The sequence below is a fragment of the Mytilus edulis genome, chromosome 6, assembly GCF_963676685.1.
Source record: "Mytilus edulis chromosome 6, xbMytEdul2.2, whole genome shotgun sequence".
NCBI lineage: Eukaryota > Metazoa > Mollusca > Bivalvia > Mytilida > Mytilidae > Mytilus > Mytilus edulis.
This window is the reverse complement of record NC_092349.1, coordinates 60,385,882-60,410,277: the sequence shown is the minus strand read 5'-3', so window position 1 is coordinate 60,410,277 and position 24,396 is coordinate 60,385,882. Positions and strand designations below refer to the sequence as shown.

General features: G+C 33.1%; 1 protein-coding gene across 1 annotated transcript in view; it reads right to left on the bottom strand.

Annotated features, from left to right (window-relative positions):
* The window catches only part of LOC139526524 (uncharacterized), a 31,551-nt gene extending 7,856 nt beyond the window's left edge, over positions 1-23,695 (bottom strand). The window contains exons 1-4 of the mRNA XM_071321680.1: positions 23,638-23,695; positions 10,710-10,863; positions 7,844-8,070; positions 2,900-3,056 (exon numbers count right to left, since the gene is read on the bottom strand). Coding sequence (XP_071177781.1) covers positions 2,900-3,056; positions 7,844-8,070; positions 10,710-10,863; positions 23,638-23,695 — 596 coding nt within the window. The remainder of the gene's footprint in view (positions 1-2,899; positions 3,057-7,843; positions 8,071-10,709; positions 10,864-23,637) is intronic.
* Between the last annotated feature and the right edge of the window lie 701 nt (positions 23,696-24,396).

The following is a 24,396-nucleotide window of genomic DNA, read 5'->3' as shown; positions in this document are numbered from 1 at the left end:
TAATACACATTTTCCTAATGAAAGGCGTGTCCCTTATTTCACTTAACTTCAAACTAATTTTAAATGGAATATAAATACTGAATAGCAAACACTTGTATCTAATTATTTTGTAACATTATTATATTTTCTTTGTTTATAATATTAGTATGTAAAGATGAAAAATAAAAGGATGTGTTTTGATTGTGCCATAATTTTAATTTACTATACTATATTATATACACTTAGTTTACAATATTTACTATCAATTATTAATACATTTATGCATTCAATCATTGACGAACAGTCCCAAACCGACTATAGTCTATACTGTTCTGCACAAATTAATCATGCATGCAGTCCTGCCAGATTTTCTGGTACTATATATACTGTGTTACCTGCGCACTAAAGAGAGTTTTCACACTTAAGCATCCATAACATAGCAATGAGATTTGTAACTTTCTCCCCGTTTCTGGTAGGCACATTTATTTTCATAGGCATGTTTTTCACATTATTTTTACAGTTCAAATTCATTTTTTGTACAGTTCAAATTCAATTGAAACTTCAAGATAACTTTCGAAAACAATATCTGACAGTTTTGTATTTTCAATGTGAATAAAATTAAGTTGGTTTGCAAAACATGACCGTCATTTATATCTAGGTCTTATTAAGAAGAAGTGAGGGTAACCACTTATCCCATAAACATTGACAATGAGACAAATTTCTTTTAGACACAAAAATTATGTTGAATTAATCAAGTTTAGGTCAGCGTATGCCTTAAACAATGAGAAAAACACACAAACTGCATGAAAGCAAGCTATAACAGGGCCCTAAATTATAAATGTAAAACAATTCAAACAAGATAACTACCTGCCTATTTTATGTTCAAAACGCATATGGTATAAAGCAACCAAAGACAACCATGGAATTACAAGCGTGTGATTCGGGAATGGACTGAGTCAAAGTGTTGTCGCTGACACAAACAGTACAACAAAAGTACAAATAATAAAAAATGATGAAAAAACCTTAACTCGTCCGATGACAGAGCCTAAATAGTAAATGCGCAATGTGTGCCAAAACTTGTATCATAGTTAAAATTATCCCTATGTATGTAAAAGTTGTTCGAATTACGTCCACTTTGAAATAAACTGAATCCGTCTGTCCGTATATATTGTCAAAATATATTGACCAACGATGCAACATCAGTGTACGATCATCATAACACAACGGCGACAGTACAGACTCGTTTTTTTTAGTAATGTTAACAAAATAATTATCATTGAATTTTGTCGATGACCTGAGACTATTAGTATTATACTAATTTGGACATAGCAGTATAGTTACAATAAGGGATAAAAAAAAAATTAATGCATGGTAGTTGTAATCCTACATTCATTTTCTATGTCGATTATGCATGCATATACAGTTGTCTTATTATCAACGTTTATCCTTAAGAAGATTTATTTTTAACGATTGTAGAAAAGATTACATACATAGAATGATTAGATTACTTATAAAGGTGTCCATCCTTTTGTGCGAGAAAATCACATATCAATTGTGTGTTTCGATTTTTAAGACCGTAAAGTTTAATTTCAAGTTTAAAAATGTTCAACATATTTTCCCATAACTCATATAGAAAACGCATATTTAGAGAGCTTTAATCTCAATATGCTGTTAAAAAATTTCGGAATGCAAAGTAAATTAAAATATTTGTGTTCTATAAGAGTAGGAATTCAAGTTTTTGCTTATTATTTATTTGAATCTGACTCATATAAATAATAAGCCGTTGTCCGGTGAACGAACTTGTTTTCCAACGACCCACAAAACTCCTTTTGAACGCTGAAGTTAAATAACCAATTATAATGTAGTCGATTATGATTTTTTTTATTTGACCAAACCGGGTTATGCATTTTAAAATCTATGACGAAACCGGGTTGTATACATTGACGAAACCGGCCAGTTCCATTTTGACATGACCCATTTCTTTCGTTCCATACACAGAGATACAATTATGGAGATGCTAATAATAACTAAATTTGCAATCTCCGTGTCAATATCTATCTTCCCGTACCTTTCTTTCCGTACAATGTGATCAATTTAACGAGAAATTAAACAATTTCGAGGCAAGGTTCACTCAATTCGTCATTTTGACATGCATTTTGACTTATTTCTCCGTTAATATAGAACGGTTTTAGAAAATATTGCATCTCACAATAGAAAATAGTTGTATATGTATATATTATATTCTTCGATATAATAAAAAAATTAGAAAATAAGGAGAAACCTAGCTTTCTTCTGTCTATTAATGTTCCGTCATTGTGCCGGATGTTAGATACCATCGAGTCCGAACAAATTTTGCCGGTGTGGTTTAGACACAGTGCTAACAGCTAGTTGTTAAATTATTTGATGATTTATTTTGTTCTTTGAAAATCTGTTATTATCATTTACCTTCAAGTGGACGTTTGTTTTCATCATTTCATCACGGTTTTTCCCTCGCACTTTCTGTGCGATGGCCGAAGTTTTAACAAGAGGTCTCATAGTTAAGATTACTGCACATGGGAAAATATTCCCGAATTAGAGTACGGGAAGACAATAATTTATAGCATTACATTGATGAAAATTTTGATGATTTAGTCATTCAAGTATATAAAACATATTGAACTTTTTTTTTTTAATTTTAAGTTTCGTGTGACTTTAAGACTTACTCTAATTTTAAATATTACATTTACTTATATTAGGAGATAAGTGTATGAAAACAATCAAAAAGCGTAAAAGTGAGGCCCACAAAATATCATACTCATTTATAATTAAGGTCAGTTACCAACCAAGTGCACACAATAATTTAAAGATAACGTTAAATTTAAAAATGCTTCTGTTCTACATTTCAAAACTGATTTTTTCTTTATTAAGTAAAGTTACGAACCTTGTATTAGACCAGTATCCATTAACCAATAAATAGTCGAGCTCACCATATGTAAACGGTCCGTTTTCTAGCATAAGAGAGCTATTTCTTTCTTCACAGAAATCATTTGCATCTGTCCAGGTTAAATTGGCTATATATAGTGTCATAATCTTTTTATCTGAAAAAAAACATTAAGTCAAAAAGACATTAAGTTATATTAAAATATGATGTATTTTCGTAATGTTGTTGTTAAGCATAACAACATTAGAGCAATTTACTGAAAGCATCTTTTTACAACTTGGCTAGCAACGTGCATTAAGTGTCACTGGTAAATGTATTTTAGTCTTAAACGGTTATTTTGATCTAAAAATCATCTGAAAAGTCTGACCAACAAACAGGTTTGTCATTTTCAGTCTTTCAGTCAAATTTCAGACGTATCTACTGCAGTATGCTAGTATTCAATACGGTTTAGATAATTTGCTGTTAATTAGGTAATGTTCAGTAGCTTCTCAGACAATTCAGTATAGTGTACAGGTAAATAACAACTATTCAACATTCTAAACATAGATTGAAAATATCTTGATTGACTGAAAGCGAATTGAATGAACAGTAATGCATTTACTGCAGTGCATATTTGTAAAAATTGACTGAAAGGGCTGAAAATGTCTGACTTATTTATTTTTCAGTTCATTTTCGACTAACGAGTTTGAATGTCACTTTGATATCTTTTTTCCTGTCTTTTAAGATTAAAATGACCGTTTCAGTTTAAAATTGGTTTAATAGTAATTATGTTTAGACATTTTTATCGAAATCGTGCCAAAAATTTAAACAGTGTATTTAAATTCTATTGATCGATATCTGGATCGTGTGTGTGGGGGGGGGGGGTATGGGTGGGTGTGTGTGTTTGTATTTGTTCATGTGTGTGTATGTGAGAGAGAGAGAGAGAGAGAGAGAGAGAGAGAGAGAGAGAGAGAGAGAGAGAGTGTGTGGGCGACATCATCTTTCTGTACTGACTCATGATAGAATATAAAATTGAGAATGGAAATTGGGAATGTGTCAAAGCGACAACAACCCGACCATAAAGCTAACAACAACCGAAGGCCACCAATGGGTCTTCAATGTAGCGAGTAACTCCCGCACCCGGAGGCGTCCTTCAGCTGGCCCCTAAAAAAATATGCATACTATTTCAGTGATAATGGACGTCATTCTTAGCTCCGAATTATACACAAGAAACTAAAATTAAAAATCATACTAGACTAAAAAAGGCCAGAGGCTCCTGACTTGGGACAGGCGAAAAATTGCTGCGGGGTTAAACATGTTTATTGAGATCTTAACCCTCCCCCTATACCTTTACCCAATGTAGAAGAAGAAAAAAACACACAACAAAACGCACAGTAAAACTCAGTTTAAGAGAAGTCCGAGTCCGAGGTCAGAATATGAAACAAAAGAAAATAAACAAAATGACTATAAAACATAAATAACAACAGACTATCAGCAGTTACTGACATACCAGCACCAGACCTCGATTAAACTGATTGAAAGATTATGTCTTCATCATATGAATATCAGGTACAATCCCTCCTGTTATGGGTTTAGTATTATATCATCATGAATTATATGAGAAGAACATAACCCTTGTCATGCCAAAAGGTTCCATTTTGTAAATACAGCTGTTTCTCAAACCACGCCTCTTTTGGGGAGATTTAGAATATTCATAGAAAATTAATTTTGTTTACATACTGGTTCCCAGTTCTGATCTATAGGTTGCATCTCATTGAGACATAACTTGGTAAAGTTACCAGAAAATATACATGTGAATATTGTTTATATTGAAATCTATGGTAACCCTACAGTCGAGGTAGGGATAGTTAAGACATTTAGTGTTAGTTTAAACTCTTAGAAGTTTGGGGCATATAAACGTTGAAAATTTGCTGCACAGCCCTATATTTTGACCTCTGAAAAAAATAGTAGTGCATATGAACTTTCCATTCTAGGATATGATTTTTTTTAAAACTTCTGAGTAAAAGTGGTACAGTTTTAGCCGTAAAGGGAGTTCCTATGGGAACATTTATTGTCAATATTTACAGAAATGCAACCAATAACTGGTTTAAGAATAAATGTGTTTAATTCCGATGCAAAAACCCGATAAGTAAATCAATTTAAAGTCTTAATATTGGCTTTTAACAAACGGGATTTAAACTTGAATATTTTTTAACATAGTCAAAATAATAAGAATCATACATAAAAAAAAAAGGTTCAACGTCAAAACGTCATCAACCACGACTGTTATTATCGGTTTATTTAAAAAAAAAATATCGTGAAAGAATCAGTAACGGTAGTAAAGTATTTCGATAAGATCATGACAGATCAGGTATAGGATCGTATGACATAAAAGTAAACACACATAATTTTGTTCATTATGTGAATAACTAAATTACTTTTCTCTGAACACTTTTGTTCTATCTTAAAGTTCAAAATGGCTCTCAAAATAATTTTGCAGTAGCTTTATCAGAAAATGGGTCAAAATTTGAATATATGTGTAAATTTGGTATTTGGTATTTATGATCGCGAAAAACTTTGTACGACTTTTTTGAGATCGTAAAGAGGATCGTAAAAGATCCGTTGTCGCTTATTTGTAATTATACAAATTTTTGAAACTGTTCAATAATATGAAAATTTATTATGTAATTATTACAGCAAAAGACTGGACTTTTAATTGAGTTTACTAAAAGGTTTGTTTTTAGAAAATAAGGTGGGGTTTAATTGCTTACATCCACTTCATTTTAATTCTGAAGGATAGTGGTTTCATTGACAATCATACCACATCTTCTTATTTTTGTATTGATGGTTAATTACCACGGTGGGTATGGTTGTCCTGCGAGAGAACGTTCTGTGCTGGTGATTCGGTCCTGACGGGTGCTGATGATCTATGAAAAAATGTAAACAAAGACGAAAATGATGATTTTTGACGTTTTCACTCATAAAAAATGGAAGAAAACAGTTGAGATTTTTCAATTTTGTTTCTTATGGGTTCATATGTAAACCATTAAAAACTTGACCTTCTAAACTGTTTCAGTAAGCGTAACACAAAAATGCTCATTTTCAGAAAATCTAGAACTGAAAAAATAAAACAAAAATGCTCATAGAGTCCGCTTTCTATACCGCAATCCACAGGACAAAACTATTTTGTGAAAAAACATTGCAATTTATTAAAATTTAGCATTTTCTCAAGTTAGTCATGTCCTAATACTGTGCTGGTGGGTCCTGTCATTGTGCTGGTGGGTCCTGATACGGTGCTGGTGATTTTGGATAAGAAGTTGGTCATATTTGAAACAAATGTTACAAAATCAATAAAATTGGGCCGATAATTGTTGTCAATAGTATCTATGACTCCTCTTTTAGCTCTTGTGCATCCATTTGGCTGTTTAATATACACGTGTTTTTAAATGATCGTAACTTGTATTACATAATTACATGAAAGGGCAACATCTTTCGTCCAATATCAGATAACAATATATAGTATCTAAAATAAGAATAGTTTTATTAAGATATTAAATGCCTCTTACATTGATACTTCAACAATGATCAAAGCCCATGCCGCATAGACATGTTTGTTAGCGCTCCGCATACCCCTCCCCACTTCCACCCAACCAACCCTCCTCATTCCCTCCTTCATTGTTACAGTGGTGTACCAACAAAACAATTTATCACATAAAATAATAACACAAAGACACACATTATTGAACAATGAATGCTCGCAGGTACTGAAAGCTAGTTCAAAGTCGCATTTTCAACTAATAGATAAACCATGTTCTCATATACAAAAAGTCCAATCGTGTCGATTAAAAAAGTCTCAAAACTTAAGTTCACATTTTAATGTTTGATGAAGCAGAACTTTAAAAGTGTGCAGTGAATCTTGTGCTTAGTCAATAACAGTACATCATCAATGATCTTGAATATATGCCACTTTTAACTAAAATATAAAGGCACAGAACCAGGACCGTTTTTCTTATCACCAGCACAGCGTCAGGACAATTTCGTTTAACGAACTTGCACGACTTTTGCAATATAATATTGTTGTAATATACTTTGTATGGTACTTATGACACATCAGAGAAAAGTTAAGCAACAAAACAGTCGTTTTATTGCCGTTCTGATACAATGTAAACAAACCCACCAGCACAGAATCAGGACCCACCAGCACCTGACAGGACCAAATCACCAGCACAGAACGTTCTCTCGCAGGACAACCATACCCACCGTGATTACACTCAAAACAAATACGTTCTTATTAAGATATCACATGCTTCAATCAATTATAAACATCATTGGTAAAATACATTTTATTTTCTAATGATAACTATAAAAAAATGAGAAGATGAGGTATAATTGTCAATAAGACAATTATTTACCAAAGACCAAATGACGTAGATGTAATCATTTGTATGTCACCGTAGGGCTTTCCACGATGAGCAAAAACGTACAGTCTTATCTGGCCACGCATTGCTTTCGAATTAAAAATAACGCGTTACCTGGCCTTTCACAAACAACAAAATCCTTCTTTTAAAAAATAATCTTAACCATTTTAATTGAAAAACATTACTTCCATTTTACTGTACTATCTGACAAACAACGGATACAATTTCTAATATATCATCTTTTGTTACAATGTGACCATAGTAGATCTAAAACTTTCTATTTTTTTTATTTAATCATTCGCTTAATGTTATGTATCACCTCTTGCTTTTTATTAAGTACTGCACAAAGACATATAAATCCGAATAGGAGCAAGAAGATTTCATATTATGACATCTAAAAGATAAAAGGCTTGATTAATACAAATTTACGTTTGCCTTCTCCTTTTTTACTGTATTTGTCACAAACAAGATATATGTTTTCCTCTCATCATTAAACATGATATGTATTTGAAATATCATAAAAATTAATCACATGATACATAACTACCTTGAGGGAATACTATATCGCAAATCAATCCGTGACGTGCATTGCTATCGTTGCATTCGTCTGCCTCCCATCCAATTATTTTATTCACACTCTCGTACACAAGGAAAACGCACAGCAATAACGACGAATCTTCTTTGATGTTGTCAAGCGGAAAGTTGTCATAATACCTTTGTGCTTTAACAACTGTGTGGTTACTCACTTGATGGGCTGTCCAAAATGTGATGTTGCTATGATAATAAACATGAAAATAATGAATATTTAGATAAATAATGTTAAGATATATAAAATGTAGGTAAACAATATATTTCAATTTAGTGTCATTGCCATGATGCTTAAATCTTTGATGAGTTTCAGTGAATTTGAAATTAAGGATACTATTGATACATGAAGGACTGCTTCATACCTTGATCTTTTCCTCAATGTTGACACAGATGGACGACTTCACACTAAAATCTATGACAAACAAGATGATTTCAACTTCCCAATTATCAAGTTCCCATTTATCAGCAGTAACATACTCTCTGTTTCGTCGTATGGAGTTTACATAACTCAATTGATACGTTATGATCTTGCATGTTTACACTATACGGACTTCATATGCAGGAGTGTGCTCCTTACGTAGAAACTGCTCCAACAGAGTTATGAGGAGGAAAGATAAATGAAGGCAACAGTAGTATACTGCTGTTTAATAGTCAAAATCGATAAAGCGAAAACAAATCCGGGTCACAAACCAAAACCGAGGGAAACAAATAAGAGGAAAATAACGGAACAACGGAAACACTGAACTGCAACAACACAAACGCCAACATACATACATGTAGAAACGGACTATCTGATAACAACTGCCACATTCCTGACATGATAGAGGACATTTTAAGAAAAAAAACTGTGGGTTGAACCTGGTTGTATTGCTAGCCAAACCTCCCGCTTATATGGCAATGTTAAAAATACCGCTATAATGACAACATTACGTGACCGGAATACAGTACTAATAAATGCAACAACACTCAGGACAGAGAAATACATAAAAAAAATAATATAATACTACATTAGAACATGTAAACCACAGAATAACAACGGACACCTCCCATGAATTTACGACAGTACATCAGGACACCACAATAGAATTATGAATTGTTCGCCAAACGAATGTATCAAAGCTTCAAAAAGTTACATATTTTTTTCTGACGTCACAAGTGAATTTCTAAACATTTCTAAGTTTTTAGCAGCGGTATACTACCGTTGCCTTTATTTGTATATATGTAAATATATATTTAAATTTTAAGTGAATAGTAAATCATCCGACGTTGCCATAAAAATTAGAGAAAATAATCATGAGTTCTACCATCACTTATGGAGGAGGTAAAAAAATCTATCTAAGACTCTTGCAATATTATTAAAACATTTGACGTTTTAATTTTACACAAGTATTCCCTATTCCAAACTAATATACAAATTAAAAGAGTTGGTCCTGCTTTGTTTCATAAAAAAGAATGGCCACTGAGATACAAGTATATTGTCTTTGGGGGGATAAATCGTACTTCACTAAAAAAAATCACTATGATTCAAACAAAAAATTCTCTGAAACTGTGTTTTTCAACAAACAATCGGCATTTCCATGGGAACAAACTGTGTCCCTCTTTTTTGCCGATTTGTTCCTTTATTCATATGAGGCTGACTTCATACAGGAACTTCTAAGAAAGAAAGAAGTTAGCAGTATCCTTTAACTTTATTTTCTGCCATATGGATGATGTTCTCTCACTAAATAATTCAAAATTTGGTGACAATGTTGAACGAATCTATCCCATCGAACGTCAGAAGAAGGATACAACAGATACAGTTAAGTTTGCCTCATATCTTGACTTACATCTAGAAATTGACAATAAGAGTCGGTTGAAAACAAAACTTTACGAAAAAGGAGATGATTTCAGCTTCCCAATTGTGAACTTCTATGTAGCAACATTCCAGCAGCGCCTGCACACTGTGTATATATCTCCCAGTTGGTACGATATTTAAGGGCTTGTATTTCCTATCATGATTTCCTTGGTAGAGGGTTGCTGCTCACATAGAAATTATTAAACCAAGAGTTCCAAGTGATGAAGTTGAAATCACCCCTTCGTAAGTTTTACGGACGTCATCACGAGTTGGTTGACCGTTTCATAGATGATAGCGAATATGTTCCTTATGTCGTAACTACAATCCCGTCCCCTTTTCCCGAATGTGACCTACCGAATTAGACGAAGTACCGGGTTTGTACTAACATGAGAAACATGACAGGTGCCACAAGTGGAGCAGGATCTGCTTACCCTTCTAGAGCACCTGAGATCACCCCAGTTTTTTGGTGGAGTTCGTGTTGCTAAGTCTTTAGTTTTCTATGTAGTATTTTGTGTACTATTGTTTGTCTGTTGGTCTTTTTGGGGGTTTTTTTCCATGGCGTTATCAGTTTATTTCCGACTTATGAGCTTGAATGTCCCTCTGGTATCATTCGCCTCTCTTTTTCAGTAATGCTCGAGGCCAAAAACATTTTGAGAGTCAAAAACCTAATACAAATTTTGAAGAGCTGATAGAGCCTAAACGAACCAAAGTTAAAACCAAACTTAGGGAAATTGTGTAGTGTAGTATTTAAAAGAATAAGGCTTTAATGAGGTAATAAACTTATCTAATGACTTTTATCCAGATCAAATGTAATGTACAAACATACAATTCATGTTAAAGAACTCCCAAAAAATAATATTAAACTTTCTTATTCCATAAATGGAGCCAACGAAAAACACAAATTAAAGTACTGTGGTTATGCATCATCATCTTATTTATTATGCTAGCTTTGCTTAAGCATATACCTTTATTGTACAAAAACGATATTTACCATCCGCAATTTATATCTTCGTACATATACTGAAAGTCTGCTCGTACACTAGGAGATACATATACAAGCCTTCTACTTAGAGATTTGCAATACTCATATCCTCTCCGCCATGTCATCTGTTCTTCTACTGGTAATACTGATAAAGGTGATTCCACTGTAAGTTAAGTACAAAACGCTGGTCTATATTTTTTATTCACTTGCTTTAACTGATGCAAAGACAAAACGTGTGCTTACTAAACATGTATCCTTAGGTTCAAATTTAACAAAATTAATAAGTTAGTTGTATTGACCGATGTCTTTCTTCATTCAATGAAATACAGACTATGCTCAGCCTATTAAAAGGACATTAGCTACGAGATATACCAAAAATTAAAAAAATGATTTGTTTTTGTTCATTAATGAAAGTGAAATAGTGAAATAATAATTCGCTTATAGCAGCTATTTTGGTTCAATTTTGTCAAAATAAGATAAGAAACGTCGCTGATGAATTATTCACTAGCAAGTGAATAATTCGTCCTCATTGGATCCGTATGCATGTGACCTTCAATTCAACCCCTTAGCTAGCGACAGGTTACGCATAAACTAGGCGTGTTACAAAAGGAAATAAATGTCAACATTGAAGGTGAAACAAGGATAAACCATTTGATTGCCTGATTCGATCCACAACAACTCATTCTTATACAGGGAAAAAACGATGATTCTAATATGACGTGCTTCTTTCGCTTTGTAAGCAACACCGTGATAACGTGATAAAATTCTCGATATATCTATACTTAGCGCAGACTCCGACATGTATATAATAATTGCTGTTAAAATATACCTCCCACGGTAAACCACATGTATCTTAACCTATGTGCAAACGCTTTGTCGATTTCGCTGTGTTGAAAAAAAAACCTACAGAACCTTTATTCTTATTCTGAGGCATAACAAAAAGAATTAATGCATTAGAGATCGGAAAAATGTACAAAATCAAAATAAATTAAAATTCCGCGAAATTCTATTATTGTTTTTGGCGCATTAACGTCGCTTCAAAACATGACGTCAGACCAATGAAAACGCCACAGCTGAAGGTTTTCCCACTGCGTTTACTTTCTAAACTCGGATAATATTGCATTAAAATAAAGTTTTGAGATAGGTGTTGCTTTTTTTCTATTCTATTGCATTATTCGCACATCTAATGATTTCAGCAAGTCAACATGGCGGCTCCTTGGTTATAAAATGCCAACAGTGATGACGGTAGCTTACGAAAAAGAAATGTAAATTAAACAAGAGGCTCTCAAGAGCCTGAATCGCTCACCTTAATTTTTTTGGTTAAATCTCTCATCAATGATTATTTTGGCTTTTCAATTTATTTAAATGTTCTTTGAATCGTCCTATTTTCTTCAAAAGCAAAAAAAAATCATTTTCTCCTATGTTCTATTTTAGCCATAGGAGCTATGTTTCTGACATACAAGGAAATGAAATATAAAATTTATACTAGATACTCTGAAACTCATTTAGCCTAAGTTTGGCTGAAATTGATACAGCAGTTTCACAGGAGAAGATTTTTTAAAGTAAGTCAACATGATGAACAAATTGTGAAAAAAGTCTTTAAAGGGCAATAACTCCTTAAGTGGTCAATTGACAATTTTGGTCAAATTGACTTATTTGTAGATCTTACTTTGCTTAACATTTTTGCTATTAACAGTTTATCTGTATCTATAATAATATTCAAGATACTAACCAAAAACTGCAAAATTTCTTTAAAATCATCAATTCAGGGGCATTATACCTGAAAAACCAGTTACCCAATTCGGCTGAAAATTTCAGGACAGGTAGACCTTGACCTAATAAATATTTTAACTTCTTGTCTTATTTGCTCTAAATGCTGGAGTTTTTGAGATATAAGCCAAAAACTGCATTTTACCCTGTGTTCTATTTTTAGCCATGACGTCCATGTTTTTTGACGAAATAAAATGTAAAGCACAAACTTTAATTTATACACCCTACTGATCATTCAGTTGAAGTTTGGTTGAATTTGGTTTAGTAGTTTTAGAGGAGAAGATTTTTTAAAGTTAGCCAATATGATGAACAAATTGTGAAAAATTGTCATTAAAGGACAATAACCCCTTAAGGGGTCAATTGACAATTTTGGTCATATTAACTTATTTGTAGATCTTACTTTGCTGATCATTTTTGCTGTTTACAGTTTATCTTTATCTATAATAATATTCAAGATAATGACCAAAAACTGCAAAATTTCCTTAAAATTACCAATTAAGTGGCAGCAACCCAACAATGGTTTGTTTGATTCATCTGAAAATTTCAGGGTTGATAGATCTTGACTTAATGAACATTTTTACCCCATGTCAGATTTGCTCTAAATGCTTTCGTTTTTGAGATATAAGCCAAAAACTGCATTTGACCCCTATGTTCTATTTTAAGTAACGGCGGCCATGTTATCGAAGCACACACTTTGTGCAGGATAATCTAAGGAACAATCATGATAAGTTTCATCCAAATCCATTCAGTAGTTTCAGAGGAGAAGATTTTTTAAAGTTAGCAAATGTGATGAACAAATTGTGAAAAATTGTCACTTAAGGACAATAACCCCTTTAGGGGTTAATTGACAATTTTGGTCATATTAACTTATTTGTAGATCTTAATTTGCTGATCATTTTTGCTGTTTACAGTTTATCTTTATCTATAATAATATTCAAGATAATGACCAAAAACTGCAAAATTTCCTTAAAATTACCAATTAAGTGGCAGCAACCCAACAATGGTTTGTTTGATTCATCTGAAAATTTCAGGGCTGATAGATCTTGACCTAATGAACATTTTTACCTCGTCAGATTTGCTCTAAATGCTTTCGTTTTTGAGATATAAGCCAAAAACTGCATTTGACCCCTATGTTCTATTTTAAGTAACGGCGGCCATGTTATCGAAGCACACACTTTGTGCAGGATAATCTAAGGAACAATCATGATAAGTTTCATCCAAATCCATTCAGTAGTTTCAGAGGAGAAGATTTTTTAAAGTTAGCAAATGTGATGAACAAATTGTGAAAAATTGTCACTTAAGGACAATAACCCCTTTAGGGGTTAATTGACAATTTTGGTCATATTAACTTATTTGTAGATCTTAATTTGCTGATCATTTTTGCTGTTTACAGTTTATCTTTATCTATAATAATATTCAAGATAATGACCAAAAACTGCAAAATTTCCTTAAAATTACCAATTAAGTGGCAGCAACCCAACAATGGTTTGTTTGATTCATCTGAAAATTTCAGGGCTGATAGATCTTGACCTAATGAACATTTTTACCTCGTCAGATTTGCTCTAAATGCTTTCGTTTTTGAGATATAAGCCAAAAACTGCATTTGACCCCTATGTTCTATTTTAAGTAACGACGGCCATGTTTTTTGACGGATCAAAAATCCAAGCACACACTTTGTGCAGGATAATCTAAGGAACAATCATGCTAAGTTTCATCCAAATCCATTCAGTAGTTTCAGAGGAGAAGATGTTTGAAAAATTGTTAACGACGACGACTACGGACGCCAAGTGATGAGAAAAGCTCACATGGCCTTTTAGGCCAGGTGAGCTAAAATTCAAATGTTGGGTTTGAGAATTAAAAGAATCAACCATATTTTTCTAGCGGTTATTTAAGAAATGATTCATGCAAGCTACAGATTTATTAGATTTGTTTTACATTTATCTTACAGTGTAGAACAGCCACACACACGGCATACCTATCCTCGCTTCAGTTTTTTAATGACCGTATTTGTCCTATTAGAATCGAAATAATTCATGAAAGCCATAGATTTGTTGGAAATTTACACATGGCCTGGGCCGTGATATTCGAATTTTATATTATCCTGAGCGTTAGCGAGGGATAAAATTAACGAATATCACGGCCCAGGCCATGTGTAAATTTCCAACAAATCTAAGGCTTCCATGAATTATTTCTTAATTAAAATATTTTTTAACCTATAATATGAAATCAACAGACCTACACAATCCATTTCCACGTGTTCACGCTATCTGTTTATTTCCATGTTTATGTTTACATCAGGTTGAATGACCGTCGGCAGTCTTCGGAGGTCACCTTGATTGTTAATTTGATGGCGTTTAGACTAGAATACACACGAAATGCTGATACTTAATATCGAGTCCATGCATCGTAAATTTTTAACTTTATACTTTTTATAGTTTGGATATACGTTTTATATAAATAAGAATAAGTGGTATGGGTGCCAATGAGACAACTCTCCATCCAAGTCACAATGTGTTAAAAGTTAACTATTATAAGTGGTCACAGTACCGCTTTCAACACGGAGCCTTGACTCACACCGAACAGCAAGCTATATATAAAGGGCCCCAAAATGACTACTGTAAAATAATTCAAACAGGAAAACCAACGGTCTAATCTACATGAAAAACGAGAAACCAGAAACACCTATGAACCACACCAACAAACGACAACCACTGAACAACAGATTCCTGACTTAGGACAGATGCATAAACATGCAGCGGGTCTAAACGTTATAACAAGCGCCAACCTTCACCATAACATAAGACATTATTGTAACATTACAATATAAAAAGAAACACTATGAAATATCAATTGAAATGGCTTAACTCGATCAAAAAGACATCAAAACAAAAACAAGTAAATAAACACTGAACGAATACGTTTGATCTATGACACAATATAAATACAAAACGCAAGTGCCTAAATAAAATCAAGTATAGGAATTTGAGTCAAATCGGTGAACATGAATTTAACAGCTAATGCCCCTTTAAATAACCAATATAGGCTATACTTGTATAATACTTTCCAATCTTCCATTCAATTTGAATGGCTATGGCAGTCACACATAACGATTGATTTGTTCTTACATTCTATGATGTCAAAATCATGAATTATGTGTTGAACAGGCAAATGTTCGTAGTTATCTGTAACACAGATATTCATGTTAATCAAATTATAATGGCATCTGTAAAATGTTCGAGGTGTTGATTTACAAATTAGAACCATAGGTTGAAAGGTAAGAAGCAACCTTTTGTGATTTGAGTCGCAAGGCCTAAAATCATGTTTTTATTTATATATTCCTCATGTCGTAAAGTTAATGCGAAAACAATTGAAAAAAGTATCGTGTGTCGTTTAGTTGTATTTCTCAACATCTCGACGCCACATTCTTAATGATAGTCAGAATATGAATTGCACCTTACTGGTATGTGGTTTCCCCTATGGAGTCAAAGGGAAATATACGATCACCACCCTGTGAATTATTCAGTAAGATTACCTTTACTTATACTATATAACAGAACATTGAGATCAAAAGTGAATGCTAGCTTTTTTTTTATTTTTCTCTAGGACATTTGTATTAAAACTATCTCAAATAAATAAGAAGCGATCTATCATAACGAGGAAGGTCTAGTGCTTAATAAAAATGTCTAAACGTCAAATAAACGTAATAACTGTGTTTTTATTTCAGTTTTCAAAAGAAATGTTCCGATGATATCAGCTTCCAACATTTTGTTAAAAAAAATCTTTATATCGTATCAACATTTTTAAATACGAGCTTTCATTTTGGCAAAACCTATCCTGTCGTTAAAAAAACACGCAAAACATGTCAGAATTTACACTTTTCGTTTGTATAAAAAAAAAGTGGAATAATTCTTGCAATCTTACTTTAGGGGTGGTGAATACGTACTTAAAGGTAGTAAAGTCAAATGTCTTGGCTATTACCCAAGAGTAAGACCACAGATTTTATGTGCGGATAATACAGATGTTTTTATGATGAATTTCTAGTTCCCACCACATTTAGATTACAAAATCACATGTTTTGTGCAGCGGTACATCATTTCTGTTTACAAATTGAGTTCAATTGATTACCTGAAATTTCCTTTAAAACTATTAATATGTTCTTGAAAAAAGAAGGTTTATGTGATGTAAATTAAGGTGGTACCCAACACTTTCACTAAAATTAATTTGGCTCGTTTAATTTTTATAAAATTTTGTCAAAGCATTTACTTTGACACTTTAACAAAAATATAAAAATTTAAAATTTTTTGAACCAACCGTTTTGTCAGAAAAATTACACTGGTTATATAGCAGATTGACAAACACCAATTTTGATCATTGAGAAGCTTAATATTCCCTTTACAACACAACGTAATTAAAACGTTTAGCTGATTTTACAGAGTTATCTCCCTGTAGTGTTAGGTACCACCTTAAGGCGACAATAGTTAACGGATGTTCAAATCTCGTAAATCGATTAGGAAGAGGACAACCGGTAATACTCCCAGAAGTAGGTAATAAGGGACAAAAGTGGGCAATATGAATTACGCAGAGACAAATCATGATAATCAACACAAAATATTGGAATGGAATGAACTCGAAAAAGAGTGAGATTTGATGCATTGACAAGTTAAGAGTCTACTGCTATGTATGAATCATCCGCCATTCGAAATTGTAAAACATGTACTAATAGAGGTCGGTCATTTACAAACGTATCAACCGTATCGTATACGTTGACGTATCCGCATCTGCAGTTATATCAAAAACTATTATGCGATTCCGAGCTTATTAATAAGACCATGCTTCATTTAAAAAAAAACTAATTTGAATCGCTTCGAAACAATCAAACATACACTTTCAATATTTGTGATAGTGGTGTTTTGTAAAACAAAAATAAGGGGTTCTATCACAACTACTTTTACATGCCCTTAAAAATGAGCCAATTTAGGGCAGGTACACGAATATCGTACACAATCCTTTAATAATTTAGTTAAAAAATATTTCAAGATCTTATATGAATAAACACAAAAAAAATCAAATGTAATACTTATATACATGTAAGGAACTTTGGATATTTTTCATTTTATCATAAAAGGTAATAGAAAGTACTGAGTATCACTCTATTTGTCAATTAACAATTTGGTTCTACGTGAGCACAAGTTCATACACAAACAAACGATTTTACCGTATTCACTCCTATCATGCCTGTAAACTGTTCCAACTATCCAGAATATCTTTAAAAGTAGGGTTAGGGAGCTACCATTTGATTTTTATGGGGGGGGGGGGGGGGGCTAGGATGAAATTTGAAAAAAATGGGAGGACAGGATTTTGAGTAAAAAAAAAGGCAGGATGAGTAACTTGGCAAAAAAAAAGGCAGGATGACAATTGTTGTAAAAAAAGTCAGGATAAGCTAAGAAAAAAAAAGGCAGGACCGAATAGACTGAAAAATAAAAAGGCAGGACAGAGATTACAAATAAAAAAAAAGGCAGGACACAATTTTTCATCCTAGCCCCCCCCCCCCCCCCCCCCCCCCCCCATAAAAATCAAATGGTAGCTCCCTTACATATTCCACAAAAACTCGATATTTCCTTATTGTTTTGTAAATTTCTGCATTAGAAATTAATCAGTCGCCTATTTGCATTATTGAAAGTACATAAAATTAAAAGCTCGGGATCATATACTGTTTTTTTGGTATATCTGCAGATGCGGATACGTCAACGTATATGATACGGTTGATACGTCTTTAAATGACCGACCTCTAATACAGGTATAGTAGAGATTTCCAATAAAATGACATACGTACGTAACTTGACGTGCGGACCTAATGGGACTGGTTATTACCAACCATTGAATTTTATTCAATACGTCGCTCAAGATTAAACAAAGTATTTCAAGACTTTTAAAATCACACACTGGAATTTTCGTCCATATGAAATAATCTTATCATGACGAAAAATGATAGAAATCTTCATTTTTTTTATCACGTGGTTCTCAATATTCCCGCCTTTACTTTCACTGACATAAGCTCACGTATAAACACACGTATCCCATACTTATCATAGTATTATGTACGATTATGAGTATCTTTCATGGTTTTGATAATGACAATTATTTGTCAATATACTATGCAGATGAACGCCCCATTATACTTTTTTTCTTTCTTTCTTTATACATGTTATAGTTTATCTATCCTTTATTATATTTGTTGCGGGAAATATATTTAAACAGATATTTTTTTCTTACAATTTTAGAAATATCAAAACCAGAGTTTGTCAGAATCTGTCTCTTTATAAAAGTTGAAAATTGAGATAAAACTATCGCTTCCATTTAATTTCTAAACAAATGTATTTTTCATTTTAATTCAAAAAATTTTGATTAAAAAAATCCCTATATATGTTGTTTTTTGGAATTAAGGTATGTTTGATTATGGATTGTTCTGTATTGATTTGTTTAACGAGAATGCTATCGGAGTCCAAATACAAAAGACATTTCCAGGCAATTTTTGTTATATCCCTTGAAATAAATTAACTTATAGTATTTTATCTATTTTATTGATAAAAAACTAAAAGGAGGTCACCGAATTCGTTTTACTGAATAAATCATTAACGGAAATTAAGTTAAGAAACAATGAACAACATGAGATATGATTTCATTGCCAGATGTGGATCCAGGATTTTGAAAAAGTGTGTGTGGGGGGAGGGGCGGGGGATATAGGCAACGTTAGAAGTGGAACAAAAATACAAGTATTATTAGGATGTATGGCCATATATGTAAGTGTTCGTTGCATATGTAATTTACATATGCATATTTAGGACGAGAAGATGAATATGAACAAGACTTTGTATTATACTGCAGGAGGATATTTCATCCTACCCGGACACATGCGTTTGACCCTGGAACGACCAATATTTGCTCTAACTCCTGAATATTGCGTACGTGGCAGAGAGGCAGTCAATTTTTGAATTGAAACGGGCAAGGATCGAGCCCAAGACTTCCCGCACTCGAGCAGTGGTGTAGCTTTCATTGACGCAATGAGGCAATCGCCTCACCAAATTTTTGACCATTAAAAAAGAGAGGATAAGAGAAGTATATACATTGTCCGTCATAGTATAAAGTACACCGAGTACCACGGTTCAAAACGTTGATTTCTTTCCTCCTTAATCCCTTATTCCTCATTATTAACGTCTTGAAAACGTTCTTTGATAAAGTGAATGTAGATTCAAATATCTTTTTTAAGTAACAGACAAAGTATACCTCGCAAAAAAATGATTCAAATAAGAGATCATAACTGTGAAACTGATATGATGCTAGATTTTTTTTTTTATATACAACGAACTTTTTAACGAAATTTTCAACAGACAATTGGCATTCCTACATTTTATGTAGATCTGTTCTACCTTGGTTAATATAAGCAAAACTTCATAGTTCACCCAGTTATTATCATCCATACATTTGGAAAAATCTAAACGTATAAAGTTCAAAGACGTAGTTAATCTTAGATTTAATATCCCCAAATCTGCACAAAAGCATTTTAGAGGAGGTCGTACATACATGTATAATTCTGTCAATTATTTTTGTTTTGAGCAGGACCTGTCTGTAGAATTAATCCTTTAACTAGCAGTTTCCTTAAAATCTATTGATTTAATGCGCACTAGAAAAAATATTTCATTATAGAATTCCACAAATCTGGATTTTTTTATAGATAGGATCTTTTTGCCAGTGTGTTACTTATCAAAAGTATGATCACCTACACCTATTTTGCGAGTCATATTTTCAATTAACCGCCCAATCCCTATTGACATTGACGTCTTTTAACCAAGGTGAGGCTTTGACTGCCAAGATTCAAATTATTTGCCTCACCAGAAATAAAATCCAAGTTACGCTACTGTCGATTGATTGATAGCTGGTTGCTTAACGTCCAGTGGCAAATATTTCATGTATAATTAACGTGTAGAAAGCGTGGCATTCTTTCTACAAGAGGCATCGAATTTATCGTCCCGACTCTGACCGGACGGGACTGCATACTTGTAAATCCCGCACAACCAAACGGACTCCAACTTTGGCAATGGTTTAACTGCCGATCGGAACAGAACCAGCAGTGACCATATTTCTATTCCCCCGATCACTTTTGATGGTTACTGTCGAGGCGAGCTCGCGAACAAAGAGACAGTTATGAACATGTACGTATATTAATCAAAACATTTGCAACAAGAATATGTGGCCTTAAGACACCGTGCCCTTTCACATGATCATATGTCCATGTTCAGTGATCCACTTAATCCGGATCAAACTCTAATTTGGTATATAATTTTAAACGTTTTATATTTTGAACAGAACGGAGAACGGACCAATGCACAGACCAGTACATATGATATCCCCTTGCTATAATAGTTGGTCATACAACTAAAATGATCATGATTATACTTAACAAAACTACAATCAAATATTCCGTGCATGTCCTTATTTCATACGTATTTATATAAGTTAAACGCCAAACTTTTTAGGTAGCAATACACAGTTAGGAAAATATGTAAAAATTTACTCTCAAAAATTTACTCTCTTTCTTACAATTTAATTCACTGTTTGTGTCAAATATGTGCATTAGTTTTGTAATTTGTATCTTCCATAGATTTGATATCCAGTAGTTAAAATGGCAAAATATCATTTCTTTTTGGTGTATCTATGGCAACAATCTGCATTTATTTGCTATGAAATAATGCCAAAAGGGGGTAAAGATGTCATATATTTCCCAAAAATTTGGCCAGAAGTAGAATTTCAATCCCTTGGAATGATACCGTTTCTGAAACTGTTTACATATATCTATCAAGAAATTAAAAACAAATCATATGTCTTTCGTCGCATTTTTTGAAAAATTGCGTCAAAAACTTCGTGTAGAAAAAAAGTGTTTGTAAACATTACATTAATTTCTGGATCTACGGCCGGTCTAGCTATGAAAATACGGACAGTCAAACAGAAAATAACCCAAAAAGAGAGGCGAAAGATACCAGAGGGACATTCAAACTCATAGATCGAAAATAACCTCACAGCGCCATGGCTAAAAAAAAACAAAAAAAAACAAACAAATAATAGTACACAAGACACACCATAGAAAACTAAAGACTAAGCAACACGAACCCCACCAAAACATGTCAAAAATACTCTTCATGTTCTTATAAACCAACTTTGATGGCTAAATTAGTACTCAGCTGTCTAAAATGAATTGTATTCCACAATAACTTTCATATTAGAATACTCCACAGGGGCCAAAATGCGAAACCACACTCCTAACTGTGTATTGCTACCTTAGAAAAACAATTTAAGAGCAATGACGTTAAATTACGCATACGTTTGTACGGGCTCTTCCTAGATTCCTTGCATCATTGTTATTAAAGACAAGATATAACAAAAAAATAACTGATTCAGTCAAGTGTAATCATATTTTATTCTTGAAGATGCGTTCTCATAAATTCCATTTGATAAAATTCTACGGAAAGGCGACGAAGTACTATCAGAAAGATGCATCAGTGATCTGAATTTTTACCTTTGACAAAAGTATCATGAAATAAATTATAGAAGAATGCTAAAATAAAAGAAGAAGCAAGTCGTGTACACCTTTTACATTCCGGCGTGTTTGAAACTCTTGTTTTAATCTTATAAATTTTAAAATCAAAAATGAGGATATGATCTCGCTTGAGATTCCATTATTTTTATTTTTCAAACTTAATTTTGTTTTAGTAGCTTTAAGAATTCATCGTTTGAGAGATAAATATATGGGTCAAGTGAAATGACAAAGTACTGATCGGTGCATTGGATTATTGATAACTGAATTAATTATTCCCTTTAAAGGTTGTTGTCAATGAATCATCCCAAATCTAATAACAAAATATGTAAAGAATTAAAATAGTTGTTTGTGCTCATTTTTAAATATCATCTATTCCAATAAAGTATATGTATTCAACGAGCCACAAATTCATGCAGTCTATGCTCCCCTCCGTCATCCTTCAATGCAATAGGCAGAGATACGGTTAGATAGGTTGGTTTTGTCGAGTAATGTCATTTTACTGGAAATCTCTAGTGAGATGCAATACAACCTAGCTACAGAAGCAGACTTATCCTGCACTCTTTATACTTCCAACGAGAGTTATTCCTGGTTTACGATCATGAAACCTTTGAACTATAATTCAAACAACATACACTATATTTCGTCGCCCAAATGTCGTCAATATATCGGCAAAAATCCCGATTGATTACGTCCCTTATCTTTTATATTGTAGCTAACAGGAAATGTGGTTATTTTTTTCCATAGGACAAATTACTTTTGATTAAACATCACTTAAACTTAAATTCAATATAGCTTCAATATTAGGTGGCACTAGGGCACTCATTTCTAATGTAGAGATTCCCACTCCTCTGCATAATGAAAAAATATATCCACAATCGTAAGAATATAATTTCCACTGATTTCTCACTAATTTAACGCATTCAACATACCATATGGTGTAAAAGAAAACGTATTACAAAAATATCGAACTCCAAGGTAAATAAAAAGGGTTAGTCCATAAATACTGACAAAATCAAACGTTAAGACTTTATCAACCAAAGGAAAGAATAGGAAACAACTTTCATTTTCCTGACTTAGCACAAGCATGTCTTTCCTTGTCAATTGACCATTATGGTAATGAATATGAAAAATAATAAAACCTTACTGCACAAGTTTATTTACTCTTCTTCTATAAGCCCTAAACTATTATGGGGTACAATGTCACATTTTACTCCGCAGATTACTGTAAACCTACTTATTTTTGCGGATACTTTATTTCGCGTTTTTCCCTTTCTAGTCCACTTCGCGGCGATTTAAATTCGCTATTTTCAAATTTACTTGGTGTAGTCAAATAAGAAAATATCCAAGTTTTACATATTCGCGACGATTAATATTCGCTTTATTTTTCTACTTGCGAAAGTCGCGAAAATAAGTTGGTATACAGTATGCTTTGCCGAAATCAGATGTATCGGTAATCCATTTTAAGAGCAATGTAATGCTGATTTACTGAGGTAATTTTGTAGGTTAAGCCATTGAAAATTTTGAAGTTAAAGAAATGATCCCTTTTCTATTCCCTTTATTCTCTATCTCACTTACCTTCATCTGTCTGAATAGTGATTAATCCCTTTAACAGTATTCCAATCTGTAATAACATAAACAAATAGATACACTTAAATTAATGTATTAAGGTAGTTAGTGGGTATGTTGGATATTAAAGATTATAGGGGAAAAACTATGTTGCATGAGTATTTAAAAACAGAGATAAGTCTCGCATGTCGGCAGAATATTCAGAAAGAGACAATCTGATGGACATCAAATTGCTAATTAGTGCAAAGTTGAACGATATGACCTACTGGACAGGACATCGCGATAGTCAACAATAAAATTGAGAATGGAAATGGGGAATGTGCCAAAGAGACAACAACCCGACCAAATAAAAAACAACAGCAGAGGGTCACCAACAGGTCTTCAATGTAGCGAGAAATTCTCGCACCCGGAGGCGTCCTTCAGCTAGCCCCTAAACAAATATATACTAGTCCAGTGATAATGAACGCCATACTAATTTCCAAATTGTACACAAGAAACTAAAATTAAAATAATACAAGACTAACAAAGGCCAGAGGCTCCTGACTTGGGACAGGCGCAAAAATGCGGCGGGGTTAAACATGTTTGTGAGATCTCAACCCTCCCCCTATACCTCTAACCAATATAGAAAAGTAAACGCATAACAATACGCACATTAAAATTCAGTTCAAGAGAAGTCCGAGTCTGATGTCAGAAGATGTAACCAAAGAAAATAAACAAAATGACAATAATACATAAATAACAACAGACTACTAGCAGTTAACTGACATG